Raw genomic sequence first — 20,315 nt, 5'->3', positions numbered from 1 at the left:
TAAAAAACAAATATGGAAACAAATGTGCAAAATGCAGGTGGTCTAAAATCTGTGGGAAGTAACACTGGATTGCTTTAAATAGTTGGTTCTGTTTAAAAGAAAGGGTTTGTGCACATCATTTAGGAACTTGTTTATATGTACATATTGGAAAATCTGCCAAATACTGCTCACTTAAAACTATTTTCTATTTGGCTTGTGACTTGGGAGATTTTTTCTCACGTAGTTGTTATGCCTAAAATAAGCTCTGAACTTGCATAATTACTAATGTGCAGTGTGGGTTATCTAATTGATAGTGAGATACAAGGAGAGCTGCTTTTTAGTGATCATGTGTTTGTATACTAAAACATTAAAATTTCAGAATTTTAATAGCTGTAGGAAGAGCAAGAATGTTTTGTTTCAGCAAAACCGTTGTATGCTGTGATTCTCACCTAATTTAGATGCATTTTTGGATGATATGTTAACTCTTTGAATCTAAACTTTAGGCAAAAATTAATTAGCTTTTGATAGAAAAGTCATGGGATGTGAATTTTGCTTTCATATGAGGGAGATCCTAGCTATTTTTTATAAATAAGCTTTTGGCTGAAATAATCTTAGTGTAATTTGAATTAGTGTAAAGTAGAAGAGTATCAGTATAAAAGAGAAGCCAAATCTGTTTTGTAAATAAAGTTCTTCAAATGATTTTGAGACCTGCCTGATTCTGCTAACAATATTTTGTCCTTTAACACTGGCAGGCACTCAAGCCAGGCTCTCCTTTCCTTGTTTCCAGCTGATTGAAGTAACATCTCTCTCTGAAGGAGGTAATCCCATCCAGGGGCCAAAAGAGAACTGAAAACCAACTCATACAAGCCCAGGTCTTTGTGATGGGTAGTTTTTCTAGGTCCATTTCTTACCTGTCTCATCCCTGTGGCCACGTCTCTGCTCAGGGTGATGGGAGGAACCTGGCAGAAGTGGAAGGACTGGATTTCCTCATTACCTGTATAATAGTTCTTCTTAAAGCACTCATCCAGCCATAGTCCAGGTGGCAGCTGGAGTCACTTTTGGCATTTCCCCCACTTTTCTGCTCTTGTGAAATGTCCAGAGGTGCAGCAGAGCACAGAAAAATCATTGAATCCTGGCCAAAATAATCTGCTTGCGTGCAAAGGAGGTACCTAAGAATGGAAAGCTCCCTGCTTGTGCTAGAAATAAATGTTAAGTGATAGAGTTTTTTATTGGTGGTATTTGGTTTTGACCCAAAACAGTGCCTATATTGCATTTAAATTACTCTTAAGACATGCATGAAAATGTTTATACTCTTTTTTTAGTGAATTTGTGTTCTCTTTGTTATTTTAATGCTTTGAAGGCAGCTGTTCCTACAGTCTGTCCAATGCACAACCTGCTCTCTGGGTGTTTGGGAAGGAGGGGTGCTAGGAAAGCAGCCAGCCCTGAAAGACTCGTGTTCAGAAGCAGTGTGAAAGTTATTGTGCCTTTAGCTTTGTTTTGTGCATTTAACTTTGTCATTCAGTCACAGCTTAATGTTCAAGCACTTTGGTGTGGCCTGTGTTGATCTTAAGGTGCAAAGAAAGATGTCCTGTGCAAGGCAGAGGCAGCTTGAAATGGAAAGCAATGCAATTCCAGGAACTGCAGTTGATAAGCTGTGACTAATTTACTTTTATTAGTGTTTGGTTTTTGAGGATAACTTTTTTATTGTGTTAAAAATATGATGGATATACTGAAATATATGTATTTATATATATACTGAATATAACATACTGAAACCGTAGCTCTTACATGTAAGGAGTTCCTTCATTAGTAAAGGCATCCTTGAAATCTAAAGATTTCAAGGGCATATGGTAGTTTTGAGTGCTGTAAGGGGGGCAAACAAATGCATGTTAAACTTCATTACCATGGAGAGAAGAAGAATTTTGAGAGTTTACTACAGAGTTCTAATGCAAAGGAAGTTTAAGCAAGTTCTCATCTGTTGCTGTGTTGGCAGCTCCAGTTGATTTCATCACTTTCAGCATCACTTTTTGCAAATAGCAGAAGACTAAAATGCTCTGAGAAAAAGGAGCATGGAGGGAAAATGGAGCCTCATCCACTTGTATTTTCTCTCTTGGTAAATTTGTGATATCTGAATTTCTTTGCTAGTGTACATGAAAGCACAGGAACTACCTTTGTTGGCATCACAGAACTGCTTGATTTCCAAATTAAGAAGTTAATAAACTGAATTTTTCTTTTCCCAAACCGACCTTATTTGCTCTCAGTAGAGCCAATTGGAAATTTCAATTTAGGAAGGCTATGATGTGGCTTTTTAAATCTTTGCAGTTTTTTAAGGAAATTATTTAAAAGTAGGGAAGGGGCTCTCCTGTGTCATTTTGGTAGATGGCAAGGTCCTGCAGCTCTGTATTTCACTCACAGCTCCTGAAGAACCCAGAGGTGAAGGAGGGATGTGCCCTGGGATTTCCTTCTGTAGCTGATGCCAGGGGTTAACCAGGGAGAGGAGACATGAATGCCAGGTAACCTTGCATACCTGCAGTGAGCTCTTGGGAATATCTGTGTTATCACTTGGAAACATAACCAGTTTTCAAAGCCTTGAGCACATCTTTTCTGTAAGAACTTTGGAAATGAGACATTTGTGGTATTCAGATAATTTCCTTATTTTCTTTTTTTCTTTTTTTTTTTTGTTAAATTATGTCTGTGGATTTAAATAACTCAGCTCTTGCATTCTAAATGTGTCCTTCTGTTTCATTTCTGCTGCCCATAGAGAAATTTTCTTTGAACTTGAATTCAGTGCCTGTTATTCCCAGATAGAGATCTGATGCACAACATAAAAATATTGATTAAAATATTTGTGTAGGACTGTCTGTTGTTAGATTGTGATCTGAAGCTAAACCTTTGTCAATAGATGGGAAAGATTGATAGTCAAAGAGAGGATATAGGACATAACTCTGCATTCTAACCAAAAAAATCCAGCTGTGTTGGACTGAAGAAACTCTTTATTATAAATCATGAATATAAATATCACAAAACTAGAATGGGCTCCTTGTGTTGCTCTTTAGCTTGCAGTTTGCAGTAGTGGAGCTTTCCATGTGCTAAAGATGGTGATTTCTGCAAATTACACATCAGTACTTGTCAGGAAGAATGGTAGATTGCAGGAATGCACTGAGTTTACACTTTCATTGGGATTTGACTTTTTTAACTTTCCTGAAGAAAAAAAAGTCTGTGCTTGTTTTTCTGTTTGCATTAATGTGCATATTTTAGCTATTGGGTGAAGAGAATAGAGAGCAGAACATTAATGAAAGAGCTTTTAGCAGCTGACAAGAGGTTTCAAAGTCAATGCTGCTGAACTGGGTTTTTGCTGTTCTGTGAAGTTGAATCTTGATGTGCTTCACAGACATGAGAACTTCTGTCTTTTAGTCAGCTAAAGTCTGTGACTGCTGAATTTTGCTCAACTCTGATTTTTACAGGAAGGCTCAGTTTGATATCACATTTAATATCAGTTAAATTATTGGGGTTTTTTTCATTGTTGACCCACTGCATGAGATGTTTTTCTGCTGGTAGGCTATAATAATTAAAATATCTAAGGTAGGGGAAATGGACACCTCTCATGTGCATTTTATGCAACAGTGAATGAAACTGAAAACTTACTATGGTTGTATCAGGCTTTTTTGTTTTATATTTTGTTCAGAAGGCAATAACTTGGTCTGGTATCTTGCATACTTGGTCTTTGAAGAATAGGAACTTCAGTAGAATTAAATATAGAAGAATGATCTGAGCCACTTAATGATGCCCCAGTAATGCAGTTTCAGATGCACTTAATTTTCAAAGAAGAAAGCAGATTTTAAAATGATTGCAAGAGATTTGACAGGAACATATTTTTGAATTGCTTTGCTATACCACATTTTAATTATGTATGCATATATAAGGGGAGGTTTAGGGTGTGAATATATGCATCACATATATCTATGCCAATATACATTATAAAAAATAACTCATTCAACTCTTGGAAAGGCTAAATCTGGCTTGGGTATCTCCTTGAAAGATGGAGAGAGACTTTTTACCATGCCTCTAGTGACAAGAGTGTGTGCAACAGCTTTAAAGTTAAGTAGTGTTGGTTAAAATTGGACATAAGTTTGGACATTCTTTGCAATGAGGGTAGTGAGACATTTTCCTTATTTCCCTCTCAGTCCCAGAGCATAGCCCCATATTAGCTACTCTGAGGAAAATTCACTCTCCCCAGCCCATAACAGCACCTAAGTGTAAAATGCTCCTTTTCCAGAGTGCTCAGCCTGTTGGCACAACTGCTTTGCCATTGTTTTTTGGAACCTCTCCCATCCTAACAAGCCTGAACCGTCAAAGTTGATCTTGTGCTCCTAAAAGCCAAAAAAACCCTTTGTTGCCCACTGCAACTGCATAAACACTTGCCCAGTTACTGACTCAAAAAGGGCTGGGTGGGTATTTGAAGGTATTGGCAACCATCATAAAAGTTTTGGAGGTTGGTTGTGGTTGGGTTTTGGTTTTCATTTTCATGTGCATCACCCAAAGTATCAGGTGTTGGGTATTTATATTTTTGCATCTTCACAAGCACAGTGTTGTGTAGTTATTTGAAAAGCAAGCCAACAGGGAGTTGTGTTCTGTGGTTGAGCAATGCTTTGTATTCTCTGCAGTCTGTAGCACTTGTCTTTCTCTTTTTTTTTTTTCCTTCTTCAAATTGTTTTGACTAGAGAAGCAGAATAAAGAAAATATAGTATGATAATTTGATTTCTTCTTCCCATTTCCCTCTCCCCCATCTTTAGCTGCCAGCGCATTTCTCCTCATTCACTTTTTCCTAACTGTTGCCTTTCTTAGCAGTTAACTTCTGGCTCTGTTTTGTGTAGCCTTCAATTCATCTAAAAATATGGTTAGACTTGAATTTTCAATGCAATTTCTAGTATAAAGCAGCAGGCTGCTATGGTAGGTTTCCATAGTGTAGATGTACACTGTTAGTCCAAAAGCAATTGGCAATTTTAAATCCTGGTTTTGTAACCCTATTTTTGATTACTTGGGATTCTTCATAGCTTCAAGAATGTGCTGTCATTCAAACCAGAGTTGTCAAATTCTCTATTTTTTGCCTGCTTTCTGCCAGGGAAGTTGGTGTGGAGATGTTTTTATTTCTCCATGTGTGTATAGCCTGGAACAAAGCTGGAAGCTGCATTTCTGCTGCTGGGCTCCTTTCCAGTGGCAGCAGCACCAGCTGCTTGTGGCAGCCAAATGAGCAACTCTTGGGAATGCCTCAAATAGGCAGCAGCAAGTTTCTTATTGAACAGTTTCCTAATTCTTCTTTGACATCTACTAGTGCCAATGGATATTGTGAATTTTGTTTTATTTTAAGAATATTGGTGCACAGGTGGTTTGGTGCTTTGAGACAGGAATTTAGGGAAGGAATTTGATTCTGTGGTCCAAATGAGGAACCACAGCATTTATCACTTCAGGTGAAATCACTTTTGGTTTGATTTGAATTTGAAGTGATGTGACTGAAAAAATGCTTTGACTTTTTGCTTTTTAATGTGAGAACTTAAGGAAACAAGCTGAGATCTGCTCATGGACCCAAGGTGTTGCTTGGCTGCTGGTTTCACTGTTCAGTGCTTGAACATAAATAAAGGGCAGCTGGAACTGGTGAAATATCAGATGCTGTTCCTGACCTGGACCTTGGATTCAGCTTCCTATTTTGGTCAGTGTCCCAAAGGTCACATCATCATTTGCAGGAGTGGGGGATGTTTCAGCATGAGCACTCTGGTCCTGCACCAATGCAGTCAATGCTCTGATTCCTGCTAATTTTGTGTTTCCAGGAGTAATTTGTTGTTTGGTCTTTTGTGAAAAGCAGTAGTAAAACCCTCATCCTCTCCTGGCAGGTTGCTGGCACCCTCTGCTTTGCTCACAGAGGTTCTGGCACAAACTTGAGTGCAGCTGTGCTCAGAGCTCACTGGGAAATTCATCCAGGCAGCTTTCCCTTTTTGTAATGGGGAAAAATAAAAAGTATTTTATGTGGCTTTTAAGTAAAAGCTTTACTTAAACTAAATTTGATTCAATTAACAGTTCTGTTAAATGTTTAGCCATTAGAAAATATTGTGGGTTTTAAAATAAAGGGAATTGTGAAATGACCATGTAATGCATTAGGCTGCATGTGTACTAATAATTGTCATGTAGGTGGTTATAGTTCACACAGGAATAACTGTCCTGCAGTTAATATGAGAGATTCTGTATGGCTGAATCTTCATGGTGGCAAGATTTTACTAAGGAGAGACCTTAAACTTTACTTTGGCACATGAAGTGCTGAATTTAAAATCCATGAACAGCTGTTTTACAGGGAGGTGGTATTTTATATTTAAATACTTAAAAGAGGGTATTTGTTACCATCCAGATATTTAGTCAGGTAAATAGTTCTTTTCAGTTTCAAGTTTTTTTCTAATAGCTGCATTAGCTTTTCCCAAGAATTGTAGAATCATATAATAGTTTTAGTTTAATTTTTGAAGTTAGCAAGAGAGATGGTATTTCCCAGAATCACAGCATATTCTGATTTGGAAGGGACCCATAGAGATCATTGAATCCAACTCTAAATAAACTACTGAAAATTAACTTATTTCAATGCAGGAAAAGGCTGAACTAATACAGATGGTGTATAGACTAATATTTTTATCATATAGAGTCTTAGACTGTTGAAATAAAATCTATTCTTAAAAGAAAATCATAATTTATTCTTAAAAAAAAAAATAGAAAAAAACACCCAAAACCAGAAAAAGTACCATGACTTCAAACAGTACTTTATATGCATTAAATATGTAAAAGTACAAGAAACTGCTGTTCAGAAACCCAGCAGATCCAGATAGAGAAATTAAATTTTCCTCAGCTGTGACAGATTTTTCATTTCAGTACATTGTTGAAAACTTCAGACTTTAAGAGTCAGAATTCATTAATTTCTCTGCTGGAAAGAGAATTCAGCAACCTTCTATAAATATCATAACCAGGAAGTTTTTTTCCCCCCCAATATTCAGCTGAATCTTCTTAATAAATCTCATAATCCTTCCATAATTTAAAATGTTATGAATGACCCTAAAGGCTGATGAGTTGAGTAGTAAATTTAATTTCTGAAATACTGGAAGTTTTCCAACATTTTTTAAAGAAAACCTCAAGTATTTATGCTTTCCATCATTTCATACACAGTTTTGATGACAGCTTATGAAATTTAATAGTTTTTAAATGCACAAGGCAGACTTTCTTTTCAGGATAGTTTTCCTTTTCCTACCATATTAATGTGTTTGGCAGTTCAGAGGCCACAATACTGTAAGAAGTACAGGAAAGTCTGTCTGGATCAAGATGTTTCAGATAATTTGGCTTTACTGATCAGTGCTGCAATGGAGAACTTTCTCACTTAGAACCTTGGTTTCTCTTGCTGACCTCAATAATTTCTCTTTGTTGCTTCCAAAGGGTTTTGTGAATTGGAATGCAGATAGAAATATCCCTGATCCTGTGATTGTTAGTGACAGCCACACTGACCTGAATTGTTGTTTTTTATTTGCTTTTTTTTTTTTTTTAAAAACAAGAATTACTGTTGAGCTACATAGGAAGCAATTTTGATTGAAGTGACTATCAGAGTAAATTCTGTTTAGCTGTAGGTGTGTGTTATGAAAATATTTTGTTTGACCACCGCTGGCTTTCAAGTTTTAGACTTTCCTATGTAGTGGTAGCAAATTAAATGGGACTTTTGTTGTTAGTCATATATGGGGGAAAGACCCTTAAAGAATTGCTATTTTTTTTTTTGCATATAATATAATATAAAGGTGATACATTTTCAATTTTGAGGAACAGTCATATGTTACCACAGACATAACAGCAATATATAAATGAGGTTATTTCCATTAAAAATGTTGAGTTTCTTCTCTACTTCCATAGTGGCCTGTCCAAGTTAGATGTACCTTTGTCCTTTGTAATGAACCTGTAGGAAGCTTCTGATTTTGTAAGGTAGTAGTGTAGGGCAGGTGAATTAGTGCTGGTGTGTTCCAAGCAATGAGTAAAACACTTCTATGAATTCCAGGACTTCTCTCTGATTTCCTCTTTGAGTTGCTAGCATTTTTTAAAACAGACAGAAAGATAGCAGGAGTATAAATCTAAAAAGTCTGTATTGGATTAAAGAAGAAATTAACACAGGACATTCAGAGAAGAAATAGTGGAAAAATGAAGATTTGTCATCAGCCAGTTTTGGATTGTATGTCTGTTGGGTTATTTTAAAATTAAAAAGTGCTCAGTTGAACTGTTCCGTTACAGTTAAAGTATCCTTGCAAGGCAACATTTGAGGATAATGCAGAGGAGGACATGGACACCATCCAGAAAGAACTTTAGTAGTGGAAATTAGGAAAAGAGGACTTACTTGAGAATGGAAAAAGTAGTAACAAGCTGTGGGGTAGAGTGAGGCTGGTTGACTCTCAGCAGTTCAGCAGGACACAGCTATAATAGATGACTCAATGACCTGTGTGTTAACAGGGCAAGTCCAGCATTGTGTACCAGGCACTGTATTTCCAACAGAGAAGAAAATATTGTTAATGTTGTGCAAACTCTTGCTAAGATCTCATCTGGAGTTCTACTCACAGTTCTAGTTGATTTTGTTAAAAAAAAAAAATTAGAAGTGGAAGGCAGATTCTGAAATGAGACCCTGTAATTTGAGAAAAGAAAAAAAAAAAAAAAAAGTTTTGTTAGGCTTGCATAAATCCATGAGAGAGAGTAGAGGAAATGGTATGTAAGCTCAGTTTTGTTAGCAGGACTAATAGATGTAAAGTGGACAGTAAAAGTTAAAAAGGGAAAGTTTAAAAGCTAACCAGAATGCAGGTGCAGAGATGGTGTAGGGAGTGGTTAATGCATCTGCATTCACCTGAGGGTGTAATTTCAATAAGGAGTTTTTGGCAGCAGTGCTGGCTGACATATTCCTGTTTTTATTACTCATCTTGCTGTGTGTGCTGCATGCAATCAAAACCAGTTGTAGTTGCAGCACAAATAACACAGTGGAGGCAGCTGTATGTGGATTTAATCCCCAGGACTGTCAGGTCAGTTCCTTTGCCTCATTTCATGAGTGCAGGTGTGAAGAGCTGGTGCAGGTCCCAGGGGGCTGTAGGACCTGTGAAAGATCACTGTGGTCTGAGACAAGGTTCAGCTTTAGCAGCAGCAGCTGCTGAACCTCCCCCAGCTGTTCCTTCCTGGGTCTGGCTGCTGGACACAGATCTTAGCACAGCTGTGCTTCAAGCCAAGCATCTGCCCTGGCTGAAAAACAGCACAGGGGGAAAAGGGAGAATTGGTGTGAATGGGGTATTGTGAGTACTTTTAGTTTCTCCTTTGGTTTGTTTGAGTGTAACCATGCCCAGGCTGTTCTGGGGTGATGCAGTGGCCAGAGGGGCTGCTGGTTTGGCCAGTGCTCTGCTGGAGAAATGCTGCTGAGGCCACAGCCTGGCATGGATCAAGGCTGTGGTACACATGAATGGGATAAAAAAGTTCTCTGAATAGAAAAAATAGTGATCATCACCTCCAGCTGATGTGCTGAAGATGCTCAACATCTCTTCTTTTGAAGGCAAAGCAATTATTTTTAGTATACTCCCTTTTGTTCCTGTAATTGAAGTGCTTTTTTTGACACATTTATTCATTCTTGCTGCTTTTCTCCTCACTGTTGAATGATTTAATACCTAAAGCAGTTTTACTTTTTTTCTGTTTTTTTTTTTTTCTTTTTCCTCCTGATCTTCTGTTCTTTCTCTTTGCAAGGAAGAGAAACAGACAAAACACTTGGTCACATATTAAAGGGGTCTGTTAGGAGAACAACATCAGTTTTTCTGAACACTCTTGAGCTGATGTGTTTGATTCAGCTGCTGGCATGTTTTTTTTTTCTGTGAAGTGTTACAGAATGTTTGAGTGTAAAAATAAAATTTTGAGGATTTTGAGTCTATGCATTTCTTTTAGTAGTCACAGTGGAAATTTATCAGTGGACAAAGCTCTCCTTATTTGTCCCTCTCCTGTTCAAGTATCAGAAACTGTGCTTTGATTACCAGTCTTCACTGGGCCATAATCAGTTCTTGTGTGAGATACAGATTCTCGTCTACCTCAAGGTGAACCAGAGAGAAACTTATATTCATCATCAGTTTCTTGAGTTCTTTACTGCTGAGGGAGCAGAATGTTTCATTTCAGCTTAATGAACCAATTTTGATTCTTCTTTCATACCAAGAGTTAAAAAACTAGTCTAAAAACCCATATTGGAAAGTTCAATTTTCTGAGATCCTCGTAATTATTTATACCTCAGGGAAATGTCTCATCATTTACCAGTGTATGCTTAGTGCATACATGCCTAAAAAACATTTTTGCTCCTTCTTTCATACATTTGGAAATGGAACAAATAATCAGTCACTTCCTGAAGATTAATTCTGGAGTCATGGTTTTGGGACCTGTGTGCTGTTCCAGGAAAGTGAAAAGAGTGTCCAGTGTGTAATCTTGTAGCAAAAGCAAATTAATAGTGAATGATTTGAAACATATCATGTAAGAAATGGGCAACAAAAGGAATCTGTGGATCCAGGAGCCTTCCTTAAGAAGTCTGCTTAGTAGTTACTTGAATTTGAGGTCTTGACCCTTCGGTTGGAAATGACCTTTAATGAGTTGAAAAGAACAAAGTAAGGGGAGGTGTGAGAGGCTCTGGAAAGCTGCTCTGTGCCAGCAGCTGTTGCTGTTTGGAGCAAGCACCACCCTTGAGTGCCAGCAGACACAGCCTTGCTGTGCTGTGACCTCCTGTGTGTGACATGTGGCCCCTGGCAGCAGCTCCTGTCAGACCTCTCTCCAAAAGATTCCCATTTCTGGACCTGCTACAGCTGCAGTGTTCAGGGCAATTCTTTTTAAGACCGTGAAACCTCTTACTGCAATATTTGTTAAAAACAGATTTTGCTTCTCTGTTGAGTTGCTTCTCTGTGTGTTGAGGTGAATAATTATTGCAAATGCTTGTTTTTGAAGAGGGAGATAGTTTCTGTTTTCTTAAGTAAAACAAACCTTGCAAGTATCATTTCTGATAGCAACAAGTACAAGTTCTGATCGAATTTATTAAGCACATCCCTTCAGAAATACCCTTCAGCTTAAACCCTTTTGTGATTCCATGAATGAAATTGGAAAATTGACAAGGGTAAGGTCAATGTTAACAGGTAATTGTAGAATTCAGAAAATGAAATCTATGTGAACATAAAAATACTTTCTGAATCCTTTGTGTGTGAAGAATGTTGTAGGTGCCTGCTGTGCTGAAATACTTATTTCATGGTAATAGAATAGTGAATTTAGTGAGTATCTTATCTCAATGTTCTTCCTTTTCCATCCCCTCCATATCCCAGCCACTCAATGTAAAATAAGAGTTGTTTACAAACTATAGATACATTAAAGATATTTTTACATACCAGCATCTGTTTACAATGTATGTATGCTTAAGAATTTTGGTAGATATAAAAAATGACTGGTAAAATGGTTCTGACTTTTTTGTTTGATAAGAAGAAAAATCAGACCACAACCTTAGAATTTTTATTGCTGGAGGTGGCTGCTCGTTTAAGGATAGCTTATCCCTCTTTTAGCTTGGAGATATGAAATACATGACAGCAGAAAAAAATCTCTTTCTGCCTGTATTTTGCTTTTATACTGACAAAACCATGGAAACAAGCTTCTGAATTACTTTAGAAAATCTCTGAAATTGAAGGTAAATGTTTTTTCAGTTTGCTGCATGGATTCCAAGCATAGCCTAAGGTTTTCTTGAGGACTGTTTCCCTTTCACAGGCACTGGAGTGCTGCCTCTTCTCTGGTTTTCTTGTGGATGGAAAGCAGTGGTTAAGATTTGGTGGTGTATATCCTTTTTTTTCCTCTTGGATTAATATTAGAAAGTATATATTAATATTAGGATGAGATCCAGTGAACTGCTGTCTTGTGCTTTATTCTTTGTAGGTTTCACCCTAAAGCTGAGTTTAAACACAGACTTGGTTTCAAAGATGTGAGCTGTTGAAAAGTAGAAATAGAATGTGATAGAAATATTACTGTCTGGGAACTCATTTTTGTGCTTATTCTGGGATATCAAATTTTCTAAAGTGTCAGATCTTCAACCCAAATGTTCTTCTGTGCCATAGTCATCATAATGCATTATTTTAAATTTTCCTTTGAGAAAAAAAACAAAAAGTGTCAACCCAGCATTGCCAGTGATGGCTTTCTAAATGTGGCTGCCCTCTAATCTGAAGTATTATTTCACAGAAAGGTTCAATCACTATTTTAAGCTGCAGTGCCATGTGTAAATGAGCTGATACAGTGACTAATTGGAGGTTTAATTAATTTTGGGAATACTTAATTTTCGAAAGAGGCTGACTTCAATTAAAGGGAAAGTTAAAGAACAAATCTGTCTTATAAATTGTGTGGATGAGTGAAGAGGGAAGAAGAGCTGTCTCTTTAAATGCAGTAGCAAATTGTTGTCTTCCCAATAATTGTCATCAATTTGAATACAATTGTTTTGAAAGTATCAACCACATTAGTACAAAGCAGTGTTTACTGCTTAGGTAAGCAAATGTCCAACCTTTAAATTAAAAAGAAAAAAATCTGGGTGTAAATGTCTTTTTTTATGTGTGTACATTTATGGTATCTTATTGCAAACTGACAAAACCATTTTTAGAAAACACTGATCTTACATTTAAAATGTTGAATTATGGTGACTTTAACAAGTGTTGCATGTTTCAAGTTCGTAACTATTAAATCTTATTAAATAAGGAAAGGAATCCCAGGCCTTTTACTTTTAAATGGAAAGTCTTTTTTAAAGGAGTACTCTCTTCAGTGCAGGAGATGTTGCTCATTATTTGGGGCTTTTTCTGTCAAAATGTTCATCTAGTTTTTCTTCCTTTTTTAACTTAATGAGAAAGAATTAGAGAGCCAAAACACCTTGCTTTATATTAATTTCCCCCAAAAATTGGGACTCCCTTGGAAGAGCTGTTGAGCAAGTTCATGATGGTCTGATACAATCTAAAATCTCAAATTTTGAGACTGAAGCAAAGGGGCTCAGGAAGTGTCTTTACAGGAATTCCATTCTCTCAGGTGGGCTCAGTTCATTGAGGGACACTGGAAGGAAACAGGCTGTGGTGGATTTCAACCACAACCAGTTCTTGCAGACTGTTGGAACCCTGAAACCAAAACAAGGAGTTTTGAACTTTCTGTGCTTTCTGACCCCCTGGAGATCACTGCCTTTGACTTGGTAGCCTTGGGTCATTAAGTCAAAAGTATAAATAATATAGATGTTAGTTTTTAATTGAATAGTTAAGCTTTAAAAATACCTTGTAACTAGCTAAATCCACCAACATTTCCTCACTATTAGCTTGTTAGGCAAAAGTGCTGCAGTGCTGTCTATACTATAAATAAGAATTAGTAAATAATGAAGTCCAAACACAAAATCTGTCTCTTGTGCTTCAATTCTACTCTTAAGTAAAGACAAAAAAACTCAACCTAGTCAATAATATATGGTGCCACTAATAGCAGACCACCAGGGATTGAAGGAAAGGAGACAGGAAGCAGAACAGACAGATAACCTGACAAGACTAAGTTATCAAAAGATAATTTGCAATATATCAGTTTATGATCATTGTCCTTGAAGTGCCAGTGACACACAAAATAAAATAATTTGAAGTGAAGGAGATGATAAAAAAGGCTTTGATGTTATCAAAGTTTTAGGGTTTTATTCTAATTCAGGTGTTCTCCTAAAGGAGAGAGTTGTTATTAATTGATTTTCTTCAAGTTTTTGTCTAGTTGATAGAAAATTAACTGCTCTGTGCTAGACAGTGAAGTTATCATCAGAAAATAGTTTCAGAAGGGTTGAGGTTACATCAGGCCTGCTCTGTTAATTTGGAGTTTTCAGCTCATGAATAGACATGAGACAACCTCTTTAACATTTCAATTCACATTTTCTGGCCTGTGTGTACTCACTAACCTCCTCAGTAATGTAACACTTGAATTTCCATCTGCATAAGACAGCAAAGCCCATCATGCATCCCAGCTTCAGTTTAAGTTCATACATTTTGGATTTTGGCATATGGTGTAGGTGGGACTCCAAGTGTTCCAGGTGTTGGAGTGTGCTGCTGCCAACCTTGATAAAACAGCAGTGAAGAAATCATCTGTCCTTATGTTTTAAGGAGCTGCTGTAGTCTCTGGTGTGCAGGCTGACTGCAGATTTTGCAAGCTCAGGTTATGTCTGTTAAAGGTAGCACAGAGAGAAATGAAATATAAAGCACATGACATGATTGCAGTTTGTGTGACTTAGAAAATGAAGTCTTACACAACTTAACTCAGTTACCTTTCGTAAATAAGCAGTCTTATCTATGTCTGACAGCTTTGATGATCTGTGTCTGGGGTTGCTGTTGTTCCTTTCCCAGTTTGTGTCATCTCTGTACTTTAGATCTGTAAAATTTGAGCTGCAGGGTTGGCAAAATGAGCTTTAGAAATTGTCATTTAGCAAGGATATGATACACATTTTCCCATCTGCAGGCACAGCTGAGCAGCTCCTAATCTCAGCTGAGATATGAATTGTTGTGGTTCCTTTCCTCACTGAGTTGTTTCAGTGCTGAGACTCAGAGTGGCCTGAAAGACTTTTGTTACTCAGCTTCTGAATAAGGCTTGAAGCTTTTGTGTTGTGTTTTAGGATTCAGGTTATACAGCATCACCTTGGGCTGTTATAACTTAATTTGTAAACTTGCTGTGTGCCATTGCAGCTGGAGAGGACTCATTGCAACCATAATTTATTTTAAAGTTCCTTAATGTTACTTGGCATGTGGAAGTGATGGTGTCTGCTTAATTGATCAGGGCATGTCTCGTGAGTGATTTAAAATGGCCTAAAATTGGACTATTCCAATAAATATATTCCTATAAAATTGGACTAAGCTTTTATTGTAATGCTGTTGTCATGAGATGCATTCCTCTGATGTAGTGTCTTAACACTTGTTTGAGGCTGTGTGTGGCTTGAGTACCAGAGTGTTTTGAAACAGTTGGAAGTCTGAGGTTTGTAAATAGATGAGTTCTTTCTTCAAGTTGTGTTTAAAAGTACTTTTCTTTCTGTATTAAATTACTGTATTGTTTCAATAGAATGAGTTAATTGTGAGTGTCACAGAATTCATAGAATCACAAAATAGATTGGTTTGGAAGGGACTTTAAAGATTATTTGGTTCCAGCCCCAATTCCTGTATTCTGTGCTTTACAGAGTCTTTGACATTCCTCAATCCAAGTAGAGAAATCTGTTATAATCATAGTGGCATTTCAATATGGCCATAAATTTTGAGACTGTAGAAATGTCTCTGTATCTTTTCTGTTACAAAACTGAATAAAGTGCTCTAAATTTTTTGTCCCAGATTTAATACGCAGGAAGGAAATCACTGAAGTCAGGATTTTAAAATGTTATATATAATGGAAGGAGGAATCAGGGCATGGTTGTACAAGATAAAGGTGGGTTACACACAGATCTGATCCTCTGAGAAATGCAGTTTGTAGGCTCCTTTTTGATTTAGGATTGCTCCAGCTCTCCTTGTCTGCTCAAAGCACATGCACACACTGTGGTGGCTGGGCAAGCTCTCCTGCCCAGGCTTGGCAAAACCAGGAGATGTAAAAGTAGCTCAGCCAACAGTGAGAAATACTGAGATTTATGGAGTTTGGGTGAATTAACAGAATTTGGGGATCTGCCTACAAGTGAGGGTATGGTTTTGTGAGGTACCTGCACTCCAGTGATCTACTCTTCTGTACTAGAACATGTTTAAAGCATTTCTTAGTGTCTCCAGAAAGGATTTGTGAGGGGGAAAAAACATGACAATGAAAAGAAAAAGGATCATTTGAATTAATATATTTAGTTTCTAGTGATTTATGACAATTGGGAGTGAAAGGAGGTGTTGCCAGCATTATTCCAAAGCTGTGGTTTAGGTTTTGAAATGTTTTTAAGACTAGCATAATCTAAATGTATTTTTACTATTTTAAAGCAATTTTACTTTGAATGTTAAAAGAGGAAGCAGGAACTTAGAATAAGAAAGTTACACTGATCTAAATAAAGTTGAACTTTTTCCTAGAAGGTCACTTTTTGAAACGTGGAGGAAGGATTCTAAGTCAATAGCTGTATCCTTCCAATGCCTAATGAAGTCAATTGAACCTTTTTCATTGATGATGAAAGTGGATTTCTGTGTATTAGAGACTTAATTGATCATCTTTTTAAAAATACTTCTGGTAATTTTTGATAGAAGATCAAATATTGAGTAATAGTGGGAAGTGGATTCAGAAGATAAAACAACCATCAGTGTGGGGGATTTCATTGGAGCAAGGAAAGAAGAAAGAAACAAACCTGCATTTTCTTGAGAAGTAGTTCTTTCTCAGTACACCACCTGTCTGTAGTTGTGCTAATAAATACCTTCCTTACTTTTGAAAATTTAGATTGGGATTAATTGACTGCATTTGGTATTCATGTTCTCTGTCAGAAATAATCCTATTTCAAGAAATCTTTGCAAGTGTGTTGTATGTTGAAAGAGTGCGAAATCTGGATTTTAGCTATGTGAGTAAAGGTTTGGTGGTGTGATGAATTACACACTTCAGATCATCTGGTGTGTAAAGAAATACCAGAAGCCAGTTATTAAGGTTTATAAGTGCCCTCAGAGGGACATTTCTGCCTCCTCAGGGTACCTTTTGTTTTGAGAATGGTGTGGCTTTGCAGTCTCATTGCTCAGAAACGTGTCAACTAACTTCCAGTTCATTGTTTGAATGGAAGAATTTGTCTTTCAAGCTATATTAAAGCATTTATTTCACTCAGCAGGTGAATGTTCCCTCAGTAGACAAACTTCTGAGCAAAGGCTCATTTTATCTTCAGATTTTCCCTCACATCTTTTTGAGAAGACTTTAGAATGGATTTCTTTAGAACTCACATATCTGTCATTAAATAAGTAGCAGTAAAAAAGGATTGATTTGCACAGCTAGTGCACTCTTGAAACAATCCTATTCTGTTTTTATGCTGATATTTCATGTTTGAAAGCTTGACCTACCCTGTGTATCTAATGGTATTGAGTGTTATTAACATTGGACAGAAGATTCCATACTTTAAGTTAAGGTACCAGGAACTCAAATAATCTACTAAAAGGTGCTTCCAAAAATACATATTTGTGCTGGTGGCTTTTAAAAGGTTGTCACTGTTTTAACTGGTGTTTTGGCATATTGTAACTTCAATTTTGAAAAATAGCTACTCTTTTGTTGAGTGCAATAGTAACATTTGACTGAACTAATTCTAATCTTTCCGTCTGTAGCTTCAGGGATTCTCTAAGTGCCATAGATGAGAGAAAATCATGAGCTTTTGTGGAATTGTGGTATTTCAAAATATTGTAATCTATGCAATAGAGAGTTTACAATATGTTGTTTGTGTCTAGTGATGCCAACGTGAAATAAGCTTAGCTTGTGTAAAACAGACCAACTGAAACCACTCACAATTCTGTTACTCTTGTTGTCCATCATCCTTTTAGATAAGAACTGAAAGAAGGAATGGGTTTCTCACCTCTGTTTTCCCCCCAATTTGGATTTTGCATCTGAATAAGGTCCACTTAAAATTTAGCAATGGTGATGTCAGTTACATATTACATAAAGTTTCTAAGAGTATAGCCTTTCTAAAGGGGCGGGGTAAGAGAATATGTCTTTAATATAGAAAAATGTAGAACTCACATGTTGTTCTTTAAACCTATAGCAGGAACTATTAATTTTACATTTAACGAGCAGCAATGATGAGAGATCTATTCTGTGCAAACACTACACCTGCATGCAGGAGTGGGAAGCTTGCTGAGGAGCAGAGTGAGGAGGAGGATGGTTGTTGACTGCTGGTTTTCCTCTGTGCTGCAGGGGTCCCTTCAGCGTCGTGCGGCGATGCATCAACAGGGAGACGGGGCAGCAGTTCGCTGTGAAGATCGTCGATGTAGCAAAATTCACTTCAAGCCCTGGATTAAGCACAGAAGGTAAGAATAATTAAGCAAACTCCCAGCAGACAGGTTATTTTTTTTTTATTTTGTCAGCCTTTGCTGTGTTTGCTCTCTTTATGATACTTCTTGGTTTGTAATTTGTAGAAGTTTTAAAGCAAGGTCGTAGATCTCAAAATTAGCTTAGTGCTTGCATTTCTAATCTTTAGTGGTTTCTGCATCTGTTCAGTGGTGGTCATATAGTTAGGTCTAAGCAATTTCTATTTCTGTTTGGATTTTTTTCTTAAGAATGTGAATTTTGTAAAGAAAAAAGTAGTTTTGAGTCAAAAAAAGCATACACAGGAAGAACAAGAGCACATGAGTTTTGTTTTTACTAGTCTAGATTTAGCCAGTAATTTGCTATAAATGGGTGAAGACTTGCTATTAAAGTGCAAAATTATATAAAAGTATATTTTGCATATAGTCAGGATTACAGGCAATGCTGCAGAACTGCTACAGGGTAAGCACAAGGCTGTAACTCTCTAAGGTTTCTTATTTTAGAGTAAAACAATCTATGTGTTACAAGTTGAATACACAACTTGTGTGTGCATAGGGTTCTTCATTTACCCTACATGAAGAAGAGCTTTGCCAGCTGAGTGACACTTGCTGTGTTCTCCATGTCCTGTATATTTTTTCTGGAGATCATATTTCTTTTGTGCAGTAATGTTTTTGGAGGGTTCCACTGATGCCATCCTGTGAACCCAACTTCAGCAATAAAGGGTCAGTGACTTTTGTTGGCATTTATAGCAAACAGTACCTTGAGCCTTAATGAGTACCTTGATTTACAAGGTAAATCACTGTTCTTGCTTCAAATTTTACCAGATATTTTCATTTAATAATGCCATTGCTGTTTCTTTTTTCTAGCCCTCTAACAAAATATAAACCACATTTTCTACAATATTTGGCCTCTGACTAGCTCTGTCATGGTTTTGGCAAGTTGTATCAAAACCATTCCATTCTGAGCTAGTGAATGTTTATTAAAATGATTTGATATCTTTTAAATAAGTTATGTCCATATTCTTTTTTTCCTAAGCCTCATTTGAACTGCTGATGATAGGACACATTTCTGTGTCTGTGTTTGGTGGAATATTGCCTTCCTGGCTCCATGACAGTAAAATTCAACCTTTTGGAGCCATGAAGAATTTCTGAAAGGGAAGAGTTGTAGGCAAAAGAGAAGAGACTCATGAGGAGGAAAAGAAAAGCCAACAGTAATAATAGATTCACTGAAAAAAGGTTAATGTGGATGGTTTGCAATTTCTGCCTGGGTCTAAAGAATAGGCTTGGGAGTGTATTAAGAAATCTTGGGGTTTTTCCAATTCTACTTTTGTTATATTATTGTAGTTTTAATTCAAGATAGCAGATCATTGAGGTATGATCTTAAACATTTTCTGTAATGTAAGACACAAGGCCACATGAATGTGTGAGCGTGGAGCAAGTTCTTACCTCTACATGAGAATGTGAATTTTTCACAAACTCTTTCCATCTTCTGTGCTCTGTTTTTCCTGTGTTTTCATTTGGCTTGTTTTTTCGGTTGGGTTTCCTTTGTTCTTTTTTGTTTTGTTTTGTTTGCATCTCTGCCTAGATTCTAGGAGGATTTAAAAGATTTTTCTTTTCAAGTTTGTTTGTTTATTTCTGATATGGCATTCCTTAAGCACATTGGTGGGCAGCCACAGTGGTGGTATTAGTATAATGTAAATATACCTGTGAGAAGGCTGTGTTTGTAAACTGTGTTAAAGTGTGAGCTGTAATGAAGTGATAATTTTAACCCTTGGAAATATTCTTTACCTGGAAGTTTTTACCTCTGCAAGTTCAATTTGCTCTTGAAGGTTATTTTTGCCCAACTCTCCACCTCCATCCAGTCTTTCTCAGAGGCACAGGAGTGGGAGAACAGGACATTCTGCATGTCAGGGAGCTGATAACAATTCCTTCCATTAATTCACACACATCTGGAGTGCTTTGAGCTAAAACTCCCAATATTGCCTCCTCACTTCCAGATTAAATCTAAAAAGTCTTTGTTCTTGAATGCTTTTACATAGATACCCCTGTGGGATGATGTGTTTATGGGTAAGAACTTCATTTTTGTGTGTCAGAGGCAGCCAGCTGCAGAGCAGAGCATTGCAGAGGTGCAGCCAGCAAAGCAAAGTCATTGTTCCCTCTGTGAAGCCCTTGTGGGGCCACAGCTGGAGCACTGTGCAGGCTTGGTTCCTGCAGGGCAAGGGGAGCAGTGATGCACTGGCAGGAGTCCAGCAGAGATGGACTGAGCTGCTCAAGCCTCAGAAAGAGAAGCTGAGATGAGATTTGGTGCTGTCTTCAATGACT

The 20,315-nt window shown here is 37.2% G+C and overlaps 1 protein-coding gene across 4 annotated transcripts in view; it reads left to right on the top strand.

Moving 5' to 3' along the window:
- Positions 1-20,315, top strand: part of CASK (calcium/calmodulin dependent serine protein kinase) — a 185,120-nt gene that overhangs the window by 30,711 nt on the left and 134,094 nt on the right. For all 4 annotated transcript variants that reach the window (XM_079302009.1, XM_079302012.1, XM_079302011.1 and 1 more), the window contains exon 2: positions 17,884-17,996. In XM_079302009.1, the coding sequence (XP_079158135.1) occupies positions 17,884-17,996 (113 nt within the window). The remainder of the gene's footprint in view (positions 1-17,883; positions 17,997-20,315) is intronic.

This window comes from Erithacus rubecula, assembly GCF_903797595.1.
Source record: "Erithacus rubecula genome assembly, chromosome: 1".
Classification (NCBI taxonomy): Eukaryota; Metazoa; Chordata; class Aves; order Passeriformes; family Muscicapidae; genus Erithacus; species Erithacus rubecula.
The sequence above is the reverse complement of the archived record's forward strand: the minus strand, read 5'-3'. Positions and strand labels throughout refer to the sequence as shown.